Here is a 22378-nt window from a genome sequence, read left to right on the forward strand (position 1 = left end):
AAATTGCAGGGAGGAGTACTAGTACTTTACATTCAACATCATAATATTATTCTTATGTAAAATGCAGGTTGAAGGTTTTAGTTGTGTAGAATTTTAAATAATAAGCGAAATTGAAAATATTTGCTGAAACTAATTATTTTGGATTCTTTTCGATATTTTATTAATAAAAGGGCTTTTTTATGTTTGTGTATTTTATTAATTATAATCAGAAACACCGATCTTGTTTGTTATACAAAGCGTTATTTTTGATAAATATTGATATGATTATAGATTTATGCATTTTGAAAATTACGTACCTGAAAATGCATATCATTATTGTAGATTGTTGGATCCTGTCTAGAGCCTAAAGTTAAAAAATAAATACATTTAGATAAAATGAAAAGTACATATTATGTGTTTTTGTTTGTATAAGACAAACCTACTTCGTTATTATTATTTGATTAACGTTGTTAAGAATTTATGAGCCATTTATCTTGATATTTGAATTTAAACTACTAAATTAGTATGAAAATATTTTTTATTTAATTAAAACTAAATGAGCTAAGACTTTTAAAAACAAATACGTAACAGAAGTTATTTTTTTAAATATTTATTAACAGTAATTTGTCTAACCCTAGGCAAAACATTTAATTCACTCTTCTTGCTAATCTTTATGCTTTCACTATATAAAAGTGCATTTTTTTAATACATTTAGTAGAATACAGAAGAGTAACAATGAAAATTGCTTCGATATTTTTGGTTGCTTTTCTCTGCACTTTTCAAACAAGTGCAGTGGAATTGAAGCCTTCCAATACCGACATTATAAGTGGAGTAATTGATGATGTAGCCGATATAGCAAACGGTGTTGTATGTCTTGTAGATGAAGTGACTGGAATTTTGTTACCAAATCAGGACAGTTCGTGTTATAATGACGAAAATACCAACGATGATTGCGGTGGTAATTTACCTTTCTTCTAAATAACAGTTATTAAATAAAAAAAAATATTTCTAGATGAGTCTCCATCCTCTACAGCACCATGAATTTTGCATACATTTTTGTTTAACCAAAATGTATTGCTTTTTAAAGAATAAAATTAATTAAATAATCATGTATTAAATTGTAAAAGCAACCCACAATATAGTAACGTTAATAAAATCTAAAATTAAATTATTATCATTACTCTCGCTAATCTTTTTCCAGAAGTTCAATACAGTTGTTTTGTCTGAAATTACTTTTTCCTCTGTCTGAATGTCATATTTTAATGGGTTTTAAAACTATAACATATGTTCCGACCTTCATGTACGGGAAAATGATAATAAGGAAAAAATAAACATTTCTTTTTTTTCTAAACAAATGTGCGCCTAATTTTCGGTAAGTCAACAAATCTTAAATTAATGTTCACGATTTTACTATTTTTTAGTTAAAAAACATGATTGCATTGCTAAGAATTTTAACAATTTATGTTTGTTTTGTGTTATTTTGTAATATTATCAGTTGTGACGAAGATGCAATGTTATATTCCGATGAATTTAGAAAAATGCAAGCTGACACGACCACCATCAAAGGTAACTGGCGCACTTGTGCGATGAAAAATACAAATGTTCTTGCAGTTGTTTTGGTGGAGAAATCGTTAGTTCGTGTTCCTTGCCAAGCACCCTTTAAGTTGGTTAACAGGAAGTGTAGATATGTTTGGTGATTAGTGTGCACTATTTAATAGTTTGAACTTTGTTCCGCGTCTTGTTCATTGTTCTTTTGGTCTTTCCTTGTACCCATTTAACATTTTTTATCTTGTAGCTATTCTCTGATAGAACATATTGTGTAACGGGGCTAGTGAGGTCACTCAGATAATAATTTTTGAAAGTTTCAGTTCCTACATGAAAGTAAAAGTAAGTAGACGACGAGAGATGAGTGTCAAAATTTTGCTAAGTTTTCTCAGTTTGATTGTTTGTGGCTCTTGCCAGTATCGATACTATTCATATCAGTACCCTTACTATGGCAATTACGGATACAGCAATGTAAGAAATGGACCTTATTCTTATCAACCTTCGCCGTGTAGATCATCCTGCGGTAACGTGCAACCGGTTAACAATTGTCAATACTTTCCCTGTTATCAGCAACGGTCTTACAACAGCTACAACTTGCCCTACCCTTACTACCAAACCAGTAATAACAATTACAAAACAGTCAACCGTAATTCAAATTCGCCAGAACCTTACGGAAGATTTTATCAGAACTTGTACAATTACCAACAACCTAGCCAACAAGATCCTTACGCAAATGTCCCGACGGAGATAATAGACGACGACGAGTTTGAAAAGTTTATGCAAAAAATTCCCAAACTACCAAAAGCGACAACCTCATCTCACAGTAACTACACAGTGAGCCAAGGTGCTGCGACTAGCAATTCTGTTGTGGAGACCAAACCTATAAGGGCCACAATAAACAGAAGTCTTGACCCTTCCGTACAAAATACACCCATCCGGCTTGATTTCTTAAATGGAGAACCCATCAACGCTGACCAAAACAACGAAGCAACTACCACTGAAGAAACAGAAGTAACGGAAGTGGTCGAAACAACAACCATTCCTGCAACTACCACCGAAGAAACCGAGGATGTGGCACCTGTCAAAAACTGGTTTTCTTAGAAATAGTTTGTAATTTTGTATCGTTTAATAAATACGTTTTTTATGTCCACAATCTCAAATTATTATTTTGGTGATCTCTGACGACCTTTATATATCTTGAATCGATATAAATACATAAGTGCAATTTTGTTCAAGTCAAGTTAGTTGAATTCATCGTGCAATAAAAATGAAAATTGTATTGCTTTTCGTAGCAACTTTTTTGTTGTGTTGTTCAGAATGTAAACCAGACGTAAAGACGGTATTCGATACTTCAAATTCTTGTCCAAATGGGAAGTTATTGGCCCATAACGGGGAATGCATCACGCCATTTATGTTGAAGATGACCATTCCAGATGCGGTGGTCAATGCATTGTCTACCACAGAAGCAACGTAAGAATTTGTAATTGTAAATCGTTCTTGTTATTGACTTTTCCAGACAGAGGAAAGTAAATACTGTATAAATCGTTTGCTTGCGCATTTTCACGTGGAAATTTCTGTTTTAATAAATTGCAATAAAACGGTAATTTGATTGTAACAGTGCAAACACTGTTATCACATCTTCCAACAATAATAAAAGCTACTTGTCGTCAGAAGCCTTACAACGTATCAAAAGTCTGGCGGCACAGGTGAACATGTCGAAAGTTTGTCTATTGTTACTGATTGTGATGTCCATCACATGTGTATTAAGTGATGTGGATGGGGATTACCGTCAGGTCTTCGGTCACGAAAATTCTAACATAAATCCGTATTTCAAAAATATCATCCGCATCCGTTGCAAACCTGGCTATGTCCGAATTCGCGATAAGTGTGTCAATTTTTTAAAGAATGAAGATGATGTAAGTATGGGTGGAAAGAAAGGGAATTATCAAATGTGGTTTACCAAGGTCTTTGGCCGTGGTTACGAGTCTAGCAGCCCAGATCTTCATCCAAAAAAAATCTTGAAAGTTCGGTGCAAATCTGGCTATGCTCTAGTTAAGGGTAAATGTGTCAAAACTGTTAAAAATGAAGATTGATGTAAGTATTGGTTTCAATAAGAAACTTATCGACAAAATACAATTGTTACAAGTTCGATCATTTCGGAAAAAAATATATTTATCTAATGCGCTCTTATAAACCAACTTGTGGACGGTGTTCTTTTAAAAAAACTGACCTGTTTCACTCTTCTATTAAAGCATTCTCAGTGTTAATAAAATTATTCCATAATTTTCCGTTTACTAAATAGGTATAGAAAATTGATTTGCCTCGTTACACAACTCCATCAACGAGCGCAAGATGTCGGGAAAATGGTTCGATTGTTTAAGTATAGAACTGATAAATTTATGACACGTATCGATGATGTAGTAATACCTAATCAGATCTTTTATTAATTGGTAAATTTTTTAAATTTCTGAAAAAATGTTTTTAAGATTATTAAGATTTCAAAATTCTGTTAGTTTTTGAAAACAAGCAACGCGTTGATAAAACAGACGATTGGTAGATATTGTTAATACCTTTCGTTTCAGAGAAACAAGTATCTAAAGCTAATATGAATATCTAAAATAGGTTTACAGATAACTTGTCAGAGTGAATAGATATTTCTCCGCCATGAGACGATGATTTCTCTCACGGTTATAATTTTTTGGTTATTGTTTGTGATTTGTTCGTGCAACGTTTTGTGTGAGTGGTTGGCGTTTACTGATTTTCTCAAAAACGACCAAACCGAATCTGCCAACATCATCCGGGCTAGAGCAAACTGTGGCCCTAACACTGTTCAGATTATAGCTGGAGACTGTCGCCCAGTTTATTAAGGTAACATTTGTGTGATTTTTATCAGAAGAATATGTACACAGTATGCAAGTAGATGTTTTTATCGCCCTTTATTTATCTCAGCAATGGCTCGCTGTAAACTACTCGTTCTTACTTCTCTGTGTTTTTTCGTTTTTGTTGTTTCGGAAGAAAACGGTGTGTGGCTAAGTTTTAGCCAATATTTGTTCGGCAAAACTAATCGTTCTGACGACTCTCCGGATCTTGCTAATATCATAACAGCCCCCTGTACTGCGGGTTATGCACGTGTTGGGAGAGTATGTCGTAAGGTTTTTCGAGGGGTAAGGCAACAATTTCGTCATTTCCTTTAACGATAATAAACTGATATGAAATACCTAGCATTAAGTGAGTAGTAGTCATCATGCGTCTCCAAGCTATTTTTGTAATTTTCTTACTAATCGTTTGTGTTATTTTTGCATTACCGTTGCAAAAAAATGAAAATATGTTTGAACGATTTTCGGTAAAGTGTCAAAAAGGTTATATTCGAATTAAAGGGCGTTGTATACAAATATTGACTTAGGTGAGATTAGGAACACCTTTGTGTATATGCAAAACACTTTCATGAATAGGATGAACTGACATTTGTGTTTTTTTTCAGTTTCGGAGATTCTAGCAATGGCCAAGCGAAAAAAACACCAGCATTACCGAAAATTAAGGGATAACCAAGTGGAGGAATTCAGTCTTGAGGTCGATGTAATAACCTAATAACACCAATAAGCGCTTGGCATGTACAAAATAATTAGCTTTTATTGTAATTTTTTTAATAAAACTACAAAACTTACAGATTGTTATGTCTTTTTCCACAAACACATATTCCATGTTTTTCATATCAGTTTATTTAGACAGTAGGTATTTAGGGTAGATAGAGTTTCTGATAAAATGACTACAATGGATTAAAATTATTAATGAGTGAATCATAGAAGAGTTAGGCATTAGCTGAGTATCATACGTTTTTTTTATTGGGAGAAAGAAGATGAGGTTTTTGGGGTTGCGTGGTTTATTTATTTTAATTACATTGTGTTTTTGTAAGTCATTTGGTGAATGGCTGAGTTTCAAAGAATATTTCAGTTTTTACGAAAAAGTTATGAATGCCAATGTAATTCGTCCGAGGGCAAATTGTGAATCTGGAACTATACAAATAATTCCGGGGGACTGCAGAACTGTTTATAAGGTAATATTGTATGTGCTGTTTAAATATACGGTATAAAAGATGGTGTTCTTCTATTTTCACTACTTCGGTAGAGTGGCGATTTCATTCTTGAAATTCGCGAAAATCTTGCGATAAACTGATAAATGCGTTTAGAGAATTCGACTATTTAACATAATTACGTTATTAGATAAAGGGTTTAAGTATGACAAAGATATTATATAAAGATGAAAATTTGATTATATTTTAAAGATAAAGATAAAGCAGTTCAGAAGAGTCATCTCATTAACGGAGAAATATTCTCGAGATATAAAATGCGGTATTTTCGGTTATGCTACTTATTCATGTTTGTTTTATTGTTGAGTTGTGAGACTTCAAGTAAGTGGATAAGTTTTGATGAATATTTTTCTTTTTATGACATGATGGTTAATTTGAATATAATACGCACCCGACCAAATTGTGGTCCTAAATCTATTCAAATCATTCCGGGAGATTGCCGACCTATATACAAGGTATTGTTGAATAATTATCTTTTTTATAAAAAAATATGATAATATTGTGCAATTTTATGAATTATTTATTTCGCTTTGTTTTCAAAACTACATTGAATTTGCCCAAATTTATTTTATTTTTATTTTTTTTACAGTTATAATAACTGCATAATTTATTTCTAAATTAATAACTTTTTTAATAGTTTTTATTTTTTACAGTAATTTCCGGAACATTTTTGTGTAGGGAAGAGTTGGAACTGAAGACTATCACTCTCGAAGTAAATTTTGTATACGTTGGTACCATGTTTTTTTTCTTTTATCGTAAATAAACTATGTTGTAAGTTTGGTTGCAGAGTTTCTAGGAGTACTTACCCATAATTTCTAAAGCTGCACCTTATCTTTTTAATAAGTTGATATGAATGTTTATTAAACATAGCCTTTTTACTGTACTTACGTTCTTCATAGTATCAAAGAGATCAAAGAATTTTGGGTCTCCTTTTTGGTGTTATCTACAATAACCATGAAATTTGGACTTCCGTTTTAAAAATACATAATTTGGAGTGAACTAAAGTTTAGAATAATATCACATATGCATTTTCTCCCAGATCTGTGTTTTTGAAAGTTTTTGTTTTAGTCTATACATTTTTTAAATTAGGAGCTTATTTACAATTGTCTCGAAATTAATTTTGTCAAATCCAAAAAAGTTAATTATGATTGTAATAAGTTGTATTTAATAAAACATTACTGGTAGAAATTTATTTTTTACAAATGTACCCTAATTTTATTAAATTTTTATTATTTATTGCTTTATTTTTGTACTTGGAATAAATCCACTCTTAAAAATATTTGTTCAATAAAAATTAAAAAAATGTTAAACAAGTGTTTTTATTTCTACATACGAAGTGACAGGAATTGTGGTATATTATTTAAACTTTTTGTTTTTAATTATTGTAATATTTTTATGACAAATAGTTGTAAGCGTTAGTTTTAGTGTATTTACTAATTATCTTTTATAATGTTTGTTTAACATCTTCAGTGCATGTTTTAATTATTATAAATAAAGTTTTCTTTGATTTTATATCTAGTTCTTATTTATTTTAATCTATTGGAATACATACCCAAAAATATCTAAGACCCAATTTTGCAAAAATAGTATTTTTTTGTTTATTTTTATTTTTTTTGTAATTTTAATAAATGTTTTTGTTATTGTGCCAGTGCGTATAAATTTAATGATGACGCCGATGTCACTGTCCTCTTTTTTATCCACCGACCCATAACAATTTTGCATAAGACAGAATTTCAACAGTTTTATCAATATTTCGCAATTGGTCGCAGATAAATAACGTACAGACGTATGTACTTGATGCAGATTCGATTTACGAACAATACGTGAACAATACAGATAGGAAGAAGTTTAAGCCAAATTTGAGAATTTTTTTTTGAACTTAGACTAGATTTATCGTAAATACCAACCGGTGAATTTACAGGAATCAGCTTGGTGTTTGACGAGTGTAAATTTTTGTGGAAGAGTTTGTTGAAAGAGAGGCGTAGAAATTTGTGATAAATAACAACAAATCGGCGATAAGAATGACGGCATCGCCTCCAATAAGTCTGCTTTTCTTAGTAATAATAAAATTTATCAATGAATCTGGCACGGAATGACAAATCATTTTCGTCGTCTTATAAGTTATGCTGAACGGTTTTCAAATATCAGACGAAGTGACTTCGGATAGATTGATGTAGCTTTGAACTTGTGACCTTAAGATAATTCACTATCAATTTAATTGAGAATGTACCACTACAACTTATTCCTTTTGTTTGAACGCTAAAGTGAAGCTGTAAATATGGATAGATTTTTCATCGTTTTATCAATATTTATTTTGTTCAATATTTGTTTGTTACTCGCTGTGCCAGTGGAACAACAAAGCAATTCAACACAAATCAAGACGATTTCAGCTATTAACCAATCGTCAAATGACACTGTGTGCTTGTACGGCTTCGAGTACGTCAACGGCACGTGCAGAGAGATATTTCGAAAATGGTGAGTTTTTTGAACGTTTCTGCTAAAAATTTTCACTAAACACCGATTTTTAGATTGATATTTAGCAACGCTAGCGGAATGCTCGGAGCACTTGTGTATATACCTAAATGAACATGTATTCCGTCTTATTTATTAATTTATTTATTCTATTTTGTGTTATGTAAGTTTAATTACATAATGTGTGTGTTGTCAGCTTGTGTTAAAGTTGTAGGTACGATAGTCTAAGCAGTGTATTATTTTTGTTATATCTTTTGGTATGTCAATGTAAAAGTAAAATTTATATTAAATAAATTCTTAAAGTGATGAATCAGCCTATTTATGCCTTCCAGACGCTTAGATTTTAGTCAGTGATGGAAAAGTACAAGTCTTTTATTAAACACTTGATGTGTTAATATGCACCGGACAAGTCCTGTCAGACCCGCAACTGCAAATTGCTTCCTCTTAACTTAATCGTTTTTGATTCACTGTGACAATTTTTGAATAAAATATCTAGAACTTTCCAGCTGCAAAAATTAAAAATTAACTGATGTGGTTATTTTTGTATTAAATTTTAAAGCGCACATTTTATAGTCTGTTGCTAATTAAAATCAAAACACTATTACAGCTTATAATAGAGTTGGAGATTAACTCACAAAATATTTAATTGCAATTAAATTTTAATTCTTAGTTGATTAAAGATTTGGAAACGAATTTGTACATAAATTCTGAAGTTTATTTTTTATTTTTTTAGTGCAGTATTTATTAACTAAGTAGAAATGCTAACGAAAGACTTATTTGCTGTGTTTGTTATCCAAAGATAATTTTTGAAAAAATTGTAAGCTACTTTGAGGAAATTTAGGAGAATAGTATCTGAAGATGATAAGTTACAATGTAGCTCTTATTGCTTTGAACTTTTGGAGTGATTCACAGCACGTAATACTTTAGAACAAAATTGGAGATGACGAAGTTATCATAGCTTTATCAAGAATTCAAGGTTCTCCAAATGAGTTAACCTTTGCGGTTTAATTTCCGTAAAAATTCCAAACACTCGGTGCATATTTTTTCAAATTACGCACTGCAGTTTGTTCTGAAGTGCGATAAAGTCGTAATTACAAAATTTTCCAATGAGATGTTTACCGCCGTACCTTCTTAACGATACATTGACACAACATCATTAGCATTGTTTACAAATCGTTAGTCTTTAACAATTTCGAAAAATGAACTTCTTGCAAGTGATAATTATTTCCGTGTAGGAAACAGCGGTTTTACGAGATTAACGCTCTATAATTTGTACTTAATTCAATTATTACATTAATTCAGGAACACGAACCGCATTGATTTTATGTTCCTGTTTCAACCAGATAAGAAGTTTTTAAATAATTAGTCCCTGAAAAGTCGTTAATATTATTGAGTTCGCTATGATGAAACTCGTCCTTTTGCTGGTTTTTCTCACAGTGGTGATGGCTTTGCCTGTGGCTTATGTGCCTCGATTTTCTGCTTGTCCTCCCGGACAAGTCCTGGTTTATCCTGGAGTGTGCCGAGAGGTGGATTATTTTTACGATGATTACGAAGATTAAGGTAAGTCTTTGTCTATGCATCCATTTGGTAATGGCTTTTGTTGCAGCTCTGGTTCTTTTCTCCACTTCTTTTGAAGCAATTAGATTAGCCCAGAGTTTTGTAATTACTATTCTGTACTTAAATTGAAATAAAAGTGTGTCTTTGCAATGCCTGAACGTCTTTTTGTGTTATTTTAATGAGTGGCAATCCTGCGGTGAAGAGCAGGCGTAAAATCCCGAGGGAACACAAGAAAAGAAACTATTATCCCTGTACTAAATAACAGAACAAACGACAAAAAGGACGTACGTAAGGTACATTTCCATCATAATTCAGGATTACAGCGGGCTTGTAATATTTATAGCGGGAAAATTTTAATGTCGGCCAAATGTTAGTATCTCATCCCTTCCAAGGATAAAAAAACACATTTCTTCTGGGACTAGGCGCAAGTTTATAAATTATGGAACGGAGACACTGCTGCTAATTTAAATTTTGAGTTTGCACGATTGTTTGTGATTTTTATATGTAAATCGAAATATTCCATCGTTACACTTATCAAATTTCGCGCAGACATTTTTATAGAGACGTACAACCCTATTTGAATAATAAAGTACTTCCTGTTGACATACTTGATTACGGCCGAGATTACAATATTTATTGGGGGTTGTTCTGATTTTTATGGCCGTAAGTCGGCGAATATGGTCTAGAGCAGAAATCTCCAACTTTGTGTTCGATTCTTTCGCTTAGAAATGAAAAATTATTAACTATAAAAGTTAGCCTAAAGAAAAACTGTGCATGCTACTGTATTTTTTAAAATTTACTGTGTTAGACGAGAAGGTTATTGATTTGAAAATAATATCTTAAGAATGTCTCATCTGTAAAACCTAGAAATCTGAACTCTGGGATTCAAGAATACAAATTCTGAAAACTTAATTTTATAGAACACTTTTGATTTTTGAAACTGACTGGAATTTTTTAAATCTATATATATCTAAATCTTAAGATTTTTTCTACAATGAAATTCTTTAATAAAATATTACATAAAAATTTTGGAATTTTCGGAAAAATACAGAAACTCCATAAAACGTTCGAATTTGACAAATTTTCAAATCGAGTTACGATTGATTTTAAGGTTTTTGAACATTTTTTTGAATTTTAGTTCATTTCATTCTAGTTTCATTTATTTTCTGGTGATCGTTCTTTGGTTTTTGATACTACAGTGAAACATCTCTTAACGGACACCTCCTATAAGCGGACCTTCTGACAAACGGACAATTTTGTTAGCTCTACATTGAGCTAATTTAAGCAGACTTTTCAATTAACGGACTCGGACAATGAAATTCGGATCTTTGGAAACAAAATCTCTCTTTTTAACCGGACAGCATGTCATACTCGCTTGTGTTATATTATGTTATTAACAGTCATTAGTGTCACAATCCGTCAGAAAATTTGGGAATTTATGTGATTCTCTGAGTTTTCCGCTTATGTAAGCGAAAAATACATGTTTTATTTCATTGTTAAACTGATTCAGATTTAGGCCTGAAGAGGTTTTAAAGTTATGTGTTTATTTATTGCACTAGTTGAATTCGTTAGTACATCACTCCATACTTTATACAGCGTTATCATAGCAAATAAAAGTAAAAAAAAATTATTTTGGGTTGGTTTACTTAAAACAAACCGAGTGTACGGAATTTTAGTAGAGAACGAAATAGGATAAACTTAAGCAGAAAACTTTGTTTAAATTAATTGGTATGGAAGTGAGAAACAAAGTTTTTTTTTTGAAAATTAACAAATTGAAAATACTGATCATTTATCTTATAACTGGATTATAAAAGCGCGTAATAAAAATCTTTTGCTTTCTGGATCGAGATGAAATCAAAAGAGTTGGTGAAGATATTGGAAAAGCAAATTTTTGAAGCACATATAGAATATCTAAAAAATTTTTGAATTTATCACATTATTAATTTTAATTAAGTACATTTTTGGTGAATCTGCGAGTGTTGATGAACAGATGTACTAAAATGTAAAAAAAAAATTCTAAGTAGTTTATAAGTATTGTTGCACGAAACAGTATTATGCTACTACCTATTTAATAAATTTATTTTAGTTTGTTTCTCTTAAGAGGACACCTCCATTAACCGGACAAAAAGCGTGTTACTGTCGGAGATTTCACTGTGTTTGCGTTTTTAAAGTGAATTGTCACTCAATTAAAGTTTTGGCGAACTTTGTTCGCTAATAAAATTTGATTTGTTTGGGCGAGGTAATGGATATTCGGTGCATGCCACTTCCGCATCTGTCGTAATTGCAATTTTGTCGGAAGTGACGAGGAATAAATAGGAAAGGTAGATAGGCAAGCAACCATTCACGCGAAAATGAGACAAGTTTGGAATTGGTTTCGGCCGATGCAATGTCGCGAAGCCAACCGGAAATGACTGGTGGACGGAATCAATCGAACCAGTGACGTCACTGGGGGTTTTAATGGGATCACAATACAGGAAATTAAAATATAGATGCACCGTTGGATGCTTCTCTTTTTAATGATTTATTTTCATTTTGTAAAATAACGCTTCGATTCAATGCCATTTGCGGAATTTATCGGTTTGTTTTATTCTTGCGTGTAAATCACAATTATGGATTTAATAATGTCGCAAAAATGCAGTCGGATGGCGTTTCTCAGGCAATTCCGGGGGCGCTCCGGGCTGTTTGTAATCATTATTGTCCGTTTATCTATTAGACGTTGACAGGGTAATCCTGTGCGGTTTAGGTATTGTTTATACGTCCTTGGGTGGGACGTCTCACTTGTTATAATATCCTCGCTAAGCTGGCGTCTTACGTTCAGTGACGTCATAACTCATGCTTAATGTCACCTTGTTTCCGGTAGAAATGTTCTCAGCCACCTCAGATATCTCGTATTTGTGCTTGCTTGCCTCATTGTTTATTGTGTCATTTATACGTGTCGCACTTTTGCTGCTCCTGCAAACTCAAAAAATACCAATACGGCGAGGCCCAATTGGACCGGAAATTGCACAAATGGTCCTCCAGCTACCTTTCTTTCATTTCCGGCCTCTCGAGTGTTTTAAATCTGTCGTCTGATACCAAATTTTACTGCCCAAAAATTATTTTTGTGCAGTTGAATTTTTCAACCAAATTTGGTTAAATTTTAGACGATTATCATTAAGTTCGCGTAATAAACTGCGGTTTATCATTTGGAATCCGGGTGCGGGTAAAAGTTTTGCGTTTTAATTGGATTGTCAATTCGGCTATTTCATTGGTTTAGTCTTTGGTCGGTGGCTAGTTAGAATGTATTCAATTAGTGGGTCCGAATCGTCTCAGAGATAATCGAGTTATTAAGAACATGGCTATGAAGTTAAATGGGCCAGAATCAAAGAAAGCCTCCGAATAAAGCCCGGGTAATAAACACCGCATTTAGTGAGCTTATAAAGCTTTCTCATTTGGAAGAATTCAAAGCTGTGCCTTGATGATTTCAAGTTTGGAAACTTTATTACTAACGAACTCATTTAACAGATTAAGTAGTTAGTCATTTTAATTTATGGCTTGTTTGTTGTTAAAAACTAGCAACTCAACGAAACTTGGAGCCGGAAAACTAGTTATAAATTTTCATGTTTGTCTTTTTCATTTCGAGTTGAGGCGATAAAACTGATTTCTGGGGCGGATGAGAAATTTTGGGGCTCCAGTGGATCAGATTAAATTGTTCATTTATTGTTTGCAGAGTTGTAAGGTGTTGATTTCATTAAGTGCTGGGCAAACTAATATTGCGGACTGGTATAAATTCCTGAATACACAACATTAACTATATTTGCTTACATACTTAGCCAAGTTCGCAGTGGTGCTGAGCTGGCAGAGTCTAGGATACTCTCCCTATCTTCGAATAGGGCACCTGAAGAGGAGGTCAATAATTTATGTTTTAATTAATTCAGGCGTTCTCCCTGGCCAATCTGAACAGAGATATAAAAAGAAATAGAAGGTAATGTGTTATCTTGAGCAAGCCTATTTTGTTTTACGATCAACTGGGCCTCCACACCCCCGAGACTCATAACTTTTCACCAGTAGATGAAAAAATTCACTACACACTCTGACACAAAACTGTTGATAGGTAAAGAAAGTTTCGCCAAGGTTTGTTGTTTTATTACCAAAGAGGGAATCTTTCGGTAATAAGGGAGTGCAGCGTAATTACCAGACGTTGATGGATTTCCCTGCAGGGCATAAACCGTTTATTTTTTGAATCCCTTACCAGTTGGAAATCAAAAGCTCGTTTGTGAAAACTCGTTCACAGGAAACATGAATGGAATTTTATATGATGTGTAATGTTTTTTAAAGATTTCGAAATTTATTTCTCCTCATTTTCTCCGACAACTTTAATATCCGCACCATCGGGTGTTTGAAAATAAAACGCGTTAACCTCCTATATTAAAGATATTACAATTAAAAGGATAACGCCTCGTAACCTCCACTTTTACGAGCAACTTTTTGCTGAAAGCTTAAAATTAAATGTTCTCCAATGAACAGCCCTAAACTTCAACACCTGACAACGAACAGCGAAAAAACGAAACTCAACTAGGAGAAACCCTGAAATAATAATTAATCTTATCTCCAGAGTTAGAGACGTGGCATGATAATAGATTAACGCCCTAACTTCCACAGAAACTTTCGCCAAACGTCGGAAAAACGAACACTAACAAATTGTTGCGATAAAAGAAAAATTGCGTCTTTTTCAACAACTTCACCAAACCCTAAACTTGGTAATTAAATGTAGCTAAATTAAATTAGAGGTTTAATAGGCACCACACCACTTTAATTTTTAACATGTTTGATCCGCTTTCTCCGATCGTGTCTAAATTAATTATCGGGAAACGAGACTAAAAACAGTCACGCTATTGCTGTTTTAGCTCTCTGTTGGAAAAAATAAAATCGATTTGAACAAGTGAGAGGGTGTTGTTAGGTGTCGATTTATTGAAAGCAAATTAATCAACTAACTCTAAAAAAAACGGCCCCAAAATATATGACTTAAATTTTATTTTAATACCTACATCAAACTGCCAATAAATGCCCAATTGATTTGAACATTATTTTGATTAAAGTTTCCGACTTACATTTCCCATGTCTTTAAACGACTTTATTATTAAGTCTCTAATTGCTTGAAAATTTATGTTAGCGCTTGCATTTTGCAATTTGGGCAAAACACGAAGCGCGGTCATTAGCGATTTCGCTATCAGTTTCAATCAATCTCTGATGTGAACTCTAATGAATAAAAAGATCCAGTTCTGGTAATAATACTTCTTCGTTCATAGCTTGAAATATTTTCCATAAAGGAGATACCATCAAGTAATGTTTCTCCTTATCAGGCACGTAATTACAGTCCGTGGACCAGCAGAATGTTCTCCGAATCTGGAATCTGGATGTTGATTGATCACCGAAATGTTTTTCCTAGTTTTACTGCTTTCCAAATGAGGTGTCGGTGCGTGTGTCGTGTAAATGTGTTGTTACTAATAGAGCCCGGATCAGAAAGTTTGATGAATGTCTCGGGCCATAAAAATTTCCGTTTACTATCGGCCACAAAAACTGATTTCCCATAATTCGCAGGATGTAAACGAAACATCACGAAATTTTATTCGGTAATAAAGGAAGAATCCTTTTCTTACCTTGTAGGTGTGGACAGGCGTCGTAATGAAAATGCCCTCCATATTTTTTCATGACCATTTTGATTTATTCCGCCACATAAAAAACTTTATTACGGTCACGGTTTCTTCAGCTTTATGAATTAGTTTCTTGCTCACACTTATCTGCGACATTTACAACGGAAATAACGACTTTATGCCGCGGGATTACTTTTTAAATACACTCCAGCGGAAAATCCTTCATTTGCTAAATTAATTTATGAAAGTGCCGTGTTTCGCCTTTCTTGACGTTTTTTTCAGCAAATAAATTTCACCGAGAGTCATGTGCACATATCGACGGTTTCAATAAAATTCAATACATTGAATAGAATATAGGTGGTGACATCATATCTCATAACTCACAGGGTGAATGCGTTTTCGACTCTAAATCATTTACAGTCTGTTGAGCGTTCAAAACCATTGTCGTATTTTGCCTTAAACTTTACATTTTCGTTTTAAATCGCCGTTAAATCACATTGAGCACCGCGCCATTATTTGGCTTGTTTTATGGGTTGCCTATGGACTGTCGTTAAATGAGACACAGGTGGGGTTTTTGTAGCGTATATTTTTTAAATAATTAAGTTCCCAACATATATAAATAATGTCATTACAAACAATTTCATTACTAAGCTAACTTTACTAAAAATACCATTTTTTACATAACACTTCCATTTTTATTTCCCTTTTAAATAATGTGCATTTAGGCCAACGAAACCGACAATAACTTTATCGACAAACAAAAACCGAAAACGAAAACAGTCTATTAAGTTTCTATCAGCTAAGCTATTTTTAAGCATTTATCACGTTAGCTTAACACATAATTCAGTCATTTATTACATCTCTTTGCAAGGTATGATATGTTTTATTTTGTCGACGTTTAATTTAGCACTAGAATTGTTCTGGTCACGTCACTAGAGTCTTGATGATATTGGAGTGATATGGATTGTTCACTAGATATGGCGACACTCAGTGCTGTTTCCAACTGTTTGCCTTATAGTAGACGTCTTTGTACATGCTGGGACATTGCTTTCCCGCCTGGAAAAACACAACACAAATTAAGAAGACAACTAATCAAATATTAATAACAAAATAAAGAACGCTACTGGTTTTATTTATCATACAAAACAATGGCTTTTGTAAAACTTTTGTTTAAATTAGTAAAATAAAGTTTTATTGTTCCAACAATGAAAGGAATATAACAATGCTCGGTCATTAAGGCTATTGTTCGATTATCATGTTTGATAGTTTTTCCGTCTCTCTAAAATGTATGAGCAGGGGTACAACTTAAATGTTTTTATTAGTTTCGTTAAATGAAAACATCAATGTTTAATAAAATGTAAATAAATATGTAAATAATAAAATTAAATATAAAGTATATGCCAGTAAATAAATAATTGTTGTTTCCTAAAATTATTTTCCCGGCGCATCCACCATTTTTGCAAGTGCGATTAAAATTAAGTTCTTATATTTTTTTGCTGTAAGTTATGTTATTACAGAAAATTTCCAATAACATTAGCGTGTCCAATTGTGTGATATTCTAAATCATTGACATTTTTCAGACTAATGAAGTTAAGTGTGTTTGGTTTTTAATTATGAAAACGAATGTATTATACGTGCTTTGTTGTTTCTTTGGTTAGTTTTTTTGGGCTAATTAGTACAAATAATCCAACTTTTTGTTCGTTGTAATTGGAATTTCGCGTGTCGGAGGTAAGAATTTTGGCATCAAATCCAATCATTGATTGGTGGCTAAAGTCGTGAATAAGTTTATTAATACTACACAGCAGTAACAGCGGCTGAAACTCAAATACAGGAAACTGCAATTTTGATGGCAATGTTGACTTATCTTATTGTCCTCCGATTTACATACGAATACCAGACATAAACTGATAGATTATAGCGAAACCGATGTCACTTCGAAATTACTGACACATTAGTGATGGATTATTCGTATTATCTCATCGCTGCTACACTAGCGTTGTGCGATTTGTAATTTGCAATTAACTACATCCACTGTCGAATTGTTTGCCTTTATAATTTAAATTAACCGAATTATCTATGCGCGACAGAAATATTAATTATCCACAACACGCCAATTTGCCCTTTATTGCAACCATTTGTTAACAAATCAAAATCGGTCGACGGATGAACACCACATTACCGAAACGGCTCATTTGTTAACACACTCGGAAATCAGCGATTAATTATCAAGAAACGCGAAAGAACCAAGCACGATAAATACGTCATAATCACACTTAAGACCTAACAAGATTATCATAAATCACTTACGCCACGACCTGCCTAAACAAAACATTAACTAAACAAACACTCTATTATGAAACATGTATGAGCACACCTCACGTACTCTCTACGATCAACAATACACATTAATTATCCGGTTTAAAAAATTTAAACCGAAAAAATCCGATTGCGAGGCTGTGTATTCAACGTGATCAAAACACAAGTGCGTGATTCTGAAAGTTAAACTTGCATTTGAACTATTTTCGAAATTTCTGTCGACAAAAAGACGACGATTTATGAATGATCGAAAATGGAAATGTGGGTTAATAAGCGTGAAAAACGCCAAAGCGAATTTAATATATTATAGTCTCGTAAATTACAAATTCTAACGGGGTTGGGAGACGACTGACAATCACGAAAGGAATCAGTTCATTGCTGGACATATAAAAACTTCTAAAATGTGATATTATTGCTTTATGAGTGTCGAACTTATTATTACAATCTTTGTTTTGCTTAACAAAACAATAAGGAGTCAGGTGGGAAGTACAGTAATTACGAAGCAGCAAAAATAGCTGTGAGTTTCGTAAAATGGGAACAAGTAAAATATTTGATTTTTCAGTCCAGTTTACGGCTGATTACTTAAAAAATACGTAAAAAAATCCACTTGTTGTTTTAAGACACGTGTTTTTTCTAATTAATATTTTACGATCGGAGTTTTTCATTGCCTTGTAATTTTTTCTTTTGCTGCAATTTTTCTTTATGCAACATGTGGGTATAATGACGGCTTGTGGTAAAAGTCGTAAAAAGTTGATATTATTTTTTTATTTATTTCTGGTGTCTACAAGATATCGAAAACGCTGAGGAAGGCAGACATAAAATTTTTGATCTCTCTTTAAGACGCCTGTAATTTTAACGAATTAGTGAAAGTTTTAGCATATTGCAAGTGCGACTACATCGATTTTCAATTAAATGTTGCATTGAAAATTTCGTCTGTCAGTCGGTTATACTCATCACACCACTGATAGAACTTTCCGAAAATAGATGGCTTAATGAAAATTTCACGTTCGAGGAATATTGAATATGGGCTAAAAACACTAAATCTGGTTTATTTAGGTCTCAAAAAATATTAAAATCGGCCAATTTTTATTTTCACAGTCGCATTAACAATAGTGCTTAATTCGGAAAAAAGGGGATTAAGTGAGAAGTGGGCCATTCGCAATCGGGGATTTGTTCCCATACAAATTTTCCAATAAACCATAAATAAGCGTTTAACATATTGTGCTTAAGGCTAAGCCTGAAATTTTCAGTTATGAAAACACAAAATTGGGCTTACGTCAGTGCGGTGTTTAACGCTGAAGTCAATATTAGTCCGAACTGGTCGATGGTGCAGGGGCTGTGGTGGTCGGAAGTTGTTTCCCAACGGGGCTTTGGGGTGTTTGGCATCTCCTTGCATCAGTCTGCGTAACGCATGCATCTGTAAAAAATTAAGTCAAATTATATTCGGCGCGAAAGTAGCCATCTAAAGCTATAAATGTAATTCCGCGTCTGACGGCCTTTCCGTTTCCGGCAGCGCAGCAGGATTTATGTTCCAGGGGCGTCCCGTCAAGATTCCCTCCGCTAATATGCTTTCAAGCAGACTATTTGGTGTGTTTTCCTGAGAGTGCTACCTCGCGAGCTTTATTCCCGTTTTTAATGGTTGGTTTGCTTTATTGTCTCCGCATCCGGGAGAATTATCATCCGGGGATAATTCGTCAAATTGGAGCTTCACAGCCAGACGATCGTCCCTTTAATTATCAGTTTTCGTGACGGAGATAATTATTAGGGAGAGACGGGGAAAAATCGGCACGTTTTGCATAATGGCCATAACTCAATCGTTCATATTTAGGGGATAGATAAGAAGTTCTGATAATTCGTACATGTTAATCAGTCGGTCACTGTTTCGATCTGAAGCCGCGTGATTCATTGGCCACGGGAAATAAATTATCTAAGGGCATGACGAGCCGACACGCAGCTCACAGGAAACTCCAATAAAAGCTTCATTTGCACAACAATAGCCGGCCAAATTATTCAACTCTATGGTTACACTGTACTGATTTAACTTAACGATTGATTTGGAATTTTGCGAACCACGACAAAAGTCAAATGCGGACGAGCGTCAGCGGATTTTATCTCACGGTAACGTTTGTTTTGCCTTCTAATGTGATGACTCTTAAGCCAGACAAATTGATTTTTTAGACCGACGAGGGCTATTGAAAACACGAACGCTACGACCGATAGAAACATTCGCTTTTTAACTCCCTTTAAGGCAGAGGCTAGTCAAAGAAATAGTCACTAATGCACGAAGCACTTATAAGACTGAAATGAATTATATCAAACTTAAATAAATCTCTTTATTAATTTTTCATAAAACTGGGTATGTGTTGCATTAAAATAACTAAGAATAATATTTATTAAACATAAAAAGTGCAAAATTTTGCTTTTACAATCGTTGGATAACTATACTGGAAATGAATTTAAAAAAAAACGTCCTTGAAACAATTGCAACTATATTATACACTAGACAGCCTGGTCCGTCTAAACCTCACACAAGTATTGAAAATTCTAAAAAAGATATTTATTCGAAAGTTGGTACTAAGCCATAATCTGTTGAGTTCTGCTTAATGAAAGTATTTTCTTATTTTACATGCTAAGTTTTTGCTGCGTTTTTTGATTAGTTATGTTATTTTAAGAGAGTTATTATCATCTTTCCCTATGCGTAAGTTTAACTAGTTTCAAGATACGAGTTTTTAAGATTATTTGAAAATTTTTAGATTTGAAGCCGGCACTTAAAAAAGCAATGACTCTTTTATTTTTAGAGATTTCGAAATCATATTTAGAGAATTAAAGGGAAAGCCTATAATTGTTCTTCAGTGTGTTCAAAATTGGAAAAGAAGTTAATAAACCCAAAAATTTCAAGGATAACGTTGAACAATTTCAAGCACCTATAACTTCAGTTTTTCAAATGGGATGTTCCAATTTTTATTTTACTACATGAGGGAGAATTTTTTGCATAGTTTTGTTTTAGCATACTCTATATCTATCTGTGAAATTTTTTAAGTTATGTTAATTTTTTTGACATTGTAGAAAACTTCTTAACTAACCACAGCTATTTTTGCATAGTTTATAAATAAAAACCCTAAATATTTTGTAAATATTTTAATATAGGGAGAGCTTATGAAAACTACCTCAGAATAACTCTAGTTTTCCATAAACGCTTTAAAAAATATAGATTTCCATTTAAAATAAGGAAGTTTTTAGCAACTTCCGGTATAACTGAAATGGTTATCATTATTCATTCATTATTATTGAAACTATCAATACTTCTAATGTGGGATTTAGACGGAACATCCTGTAGATACTTCAAATAATTTATTCAAAGTTTATCTCAATATAACATCTATTTTTGTACTTAATTTCCGAGAAACTATTGGTTGCAAAACAGTCATCTTTTTTTGCAAAAGATTAAATTTAATACGGTTAATATTTCATAAGTTGTTGGCCGATGAACGCGTTGTATACTTATAATCTCGACCAAAATATAAAAAATAAACATCAAAAAATTGACGCAATCAACGTTAATGTAGTTTTAAGAATTGAAATAAACTAAATTAATTTATTTTCCCGGCGCATCCACCATTTTTGTTGCTCGCAGTATTTTGATTGTTGAGTAGAGTTAGTTTCGCTTAAGTGTACAATATTAATTTATTTTTTTATTTAAAAACAGTACATTGCCGTAACATTTATTTGTAAATAGTCGTAGAAGTTAACAAACAGGTGTCTAAAAACACATGATTATGTGGTGACATTGGAATAATTTTTCTTGACATGTTTATGGTTTTGGTTTCTGTAATATTTGGCTTTGAAAATAATTTTCGACCAGGCCTTTGCCTGAACGTCACCGAAATTAATAATTGTTACAAATTAGTAGCAACTTTAATTGTGACAGGCCGTGCAAGTCGGATATTGCTCATGATATCCATTAAGCCAGCGAAATTTTCGTTCTCGTTTCGCGTGTTGAAATTTCCGAATAATTATCCGAATGACTATGTTTTAAACATCGCATGGAATGAATTGCCTGATGAGAAGAACCGTTGCTTCGAGCAATTAATTAAATCGGCTACTATTCGACACAAAGTGAAATGATGAAGGTTTTGGCTCAATTTGACGTTTTTTGATCTTCTCCTATCACAACCAATATGTTAATTAAACAAAACATAAAATAAAAAATTGAACTAATGTGATTATAAAGGTCAGATTAATCTCATGCGTGGGTTTTATTTAGGGATGGTGGAATTATTACACTTGATGGCTTGAATTAACTCATAAAGACAATTTTTAAATTAAAAACTTTTTGGTTAATTACAGGTAGAACACTCATTAATATTCATAATTTCTCGCTTGATGTATATCTCACGCTTTTTGCTTGCACTTTACTAATTACATTGTGTAGGGACCTAATTACATAGAAATTTCTGTGTCGAAAGCTTGTCAAAATATCGATTACGCAGGTAAGTTTTGTGTAAATACTATTGTTCAAACACAACCATTTCAATATTTTGTAGTAAATAAAAACATACTACACACTTGACGCTCTCCTTATTATTCATTCATTATTCATCTGCTGCTGTTATTCATTAATTACTGACATAAATAGATGCTTAAAGGTGAAACGCTTGAATGAGCTATATTTAGCGGTTGAATATATTATATTGTGTATTGTTAAAACGTCGAACAGTGTACAGGATTGTTTCCCACAACAAACGTCTCGGAAAAAAATTACAAAGGCGCGAATGATAAATGCAGAGTG

General features: G+C 33.0%; 1 protein-coding gene and 1 non-coding gene across 4 annotated transcripts in view; one reads left to right on the forward strand and one right to left on the reverse strand.

Annotated features, from left to right (window-relative positions):
- The first annotated feature begins 668 nt into the window (after positions 1-668).
- Positions 669-9794, forward strand: LOC103312805 (uncharacterized). 3 transcript variants are annotated; one of them, XR_010335318.1, is made up of 9 exons: positions 669-937; positions 992-1351; positions 1401-1545; positions 1591-1866; positions 1908-2994; positions 5006-5578; positions 6265-8086; positions 8140-9643; positions 9690-9794. It is a non-coding gene; the product is annotated as an uncharacterized LOC103312805 (transcript). The 3 variants fall into 3 exon arrangements; XR_010335319.1 differs by having other exon boundaries at positions 1917-2994; XR_010335317.1 differs by having other exon boundaries at positions 1591-2994.
- Positions 9795-15839: 6045 nt separating this feature from the next.
- CARPB (Carbonic anhydrase-related protein B) overlaps positions 15840-22378 on the reverse strand; it is a 69218-nt gene continuing 62679 nt past the window's right edge. Inside the window, exons 9-10 of the mRNA XM_008194349.3 lie at positions 18866-19006; positions 15840-16329 (exon numbers count right to left, since the gene is read on the reverse strand). Coding sequence (XP_008192571.1) covers positions 16261-16329; positions 18866-19006 — 210 coding nt within the window. The 3' untranslated portion in view covers positions 15840-16260. The remainder of the gene's footprint in view (positions 16330-18865; positions 19007-22378) is intronic.

This window comes from Tribolium castaneum, chromosome 9 (assembly GCF_031307605.1).
Source record: "Tribolium castaneum strain GA2 chromosome 9, icTriCast1.1, whole genome shotgun sequence".
Classification (NCBI taxonomy): Eukaryota; Metazoa; Arthropoda; class Insecta; order Coleoptera; family Tenebrionidae; genus Tribolium; species Tribolium castaneum.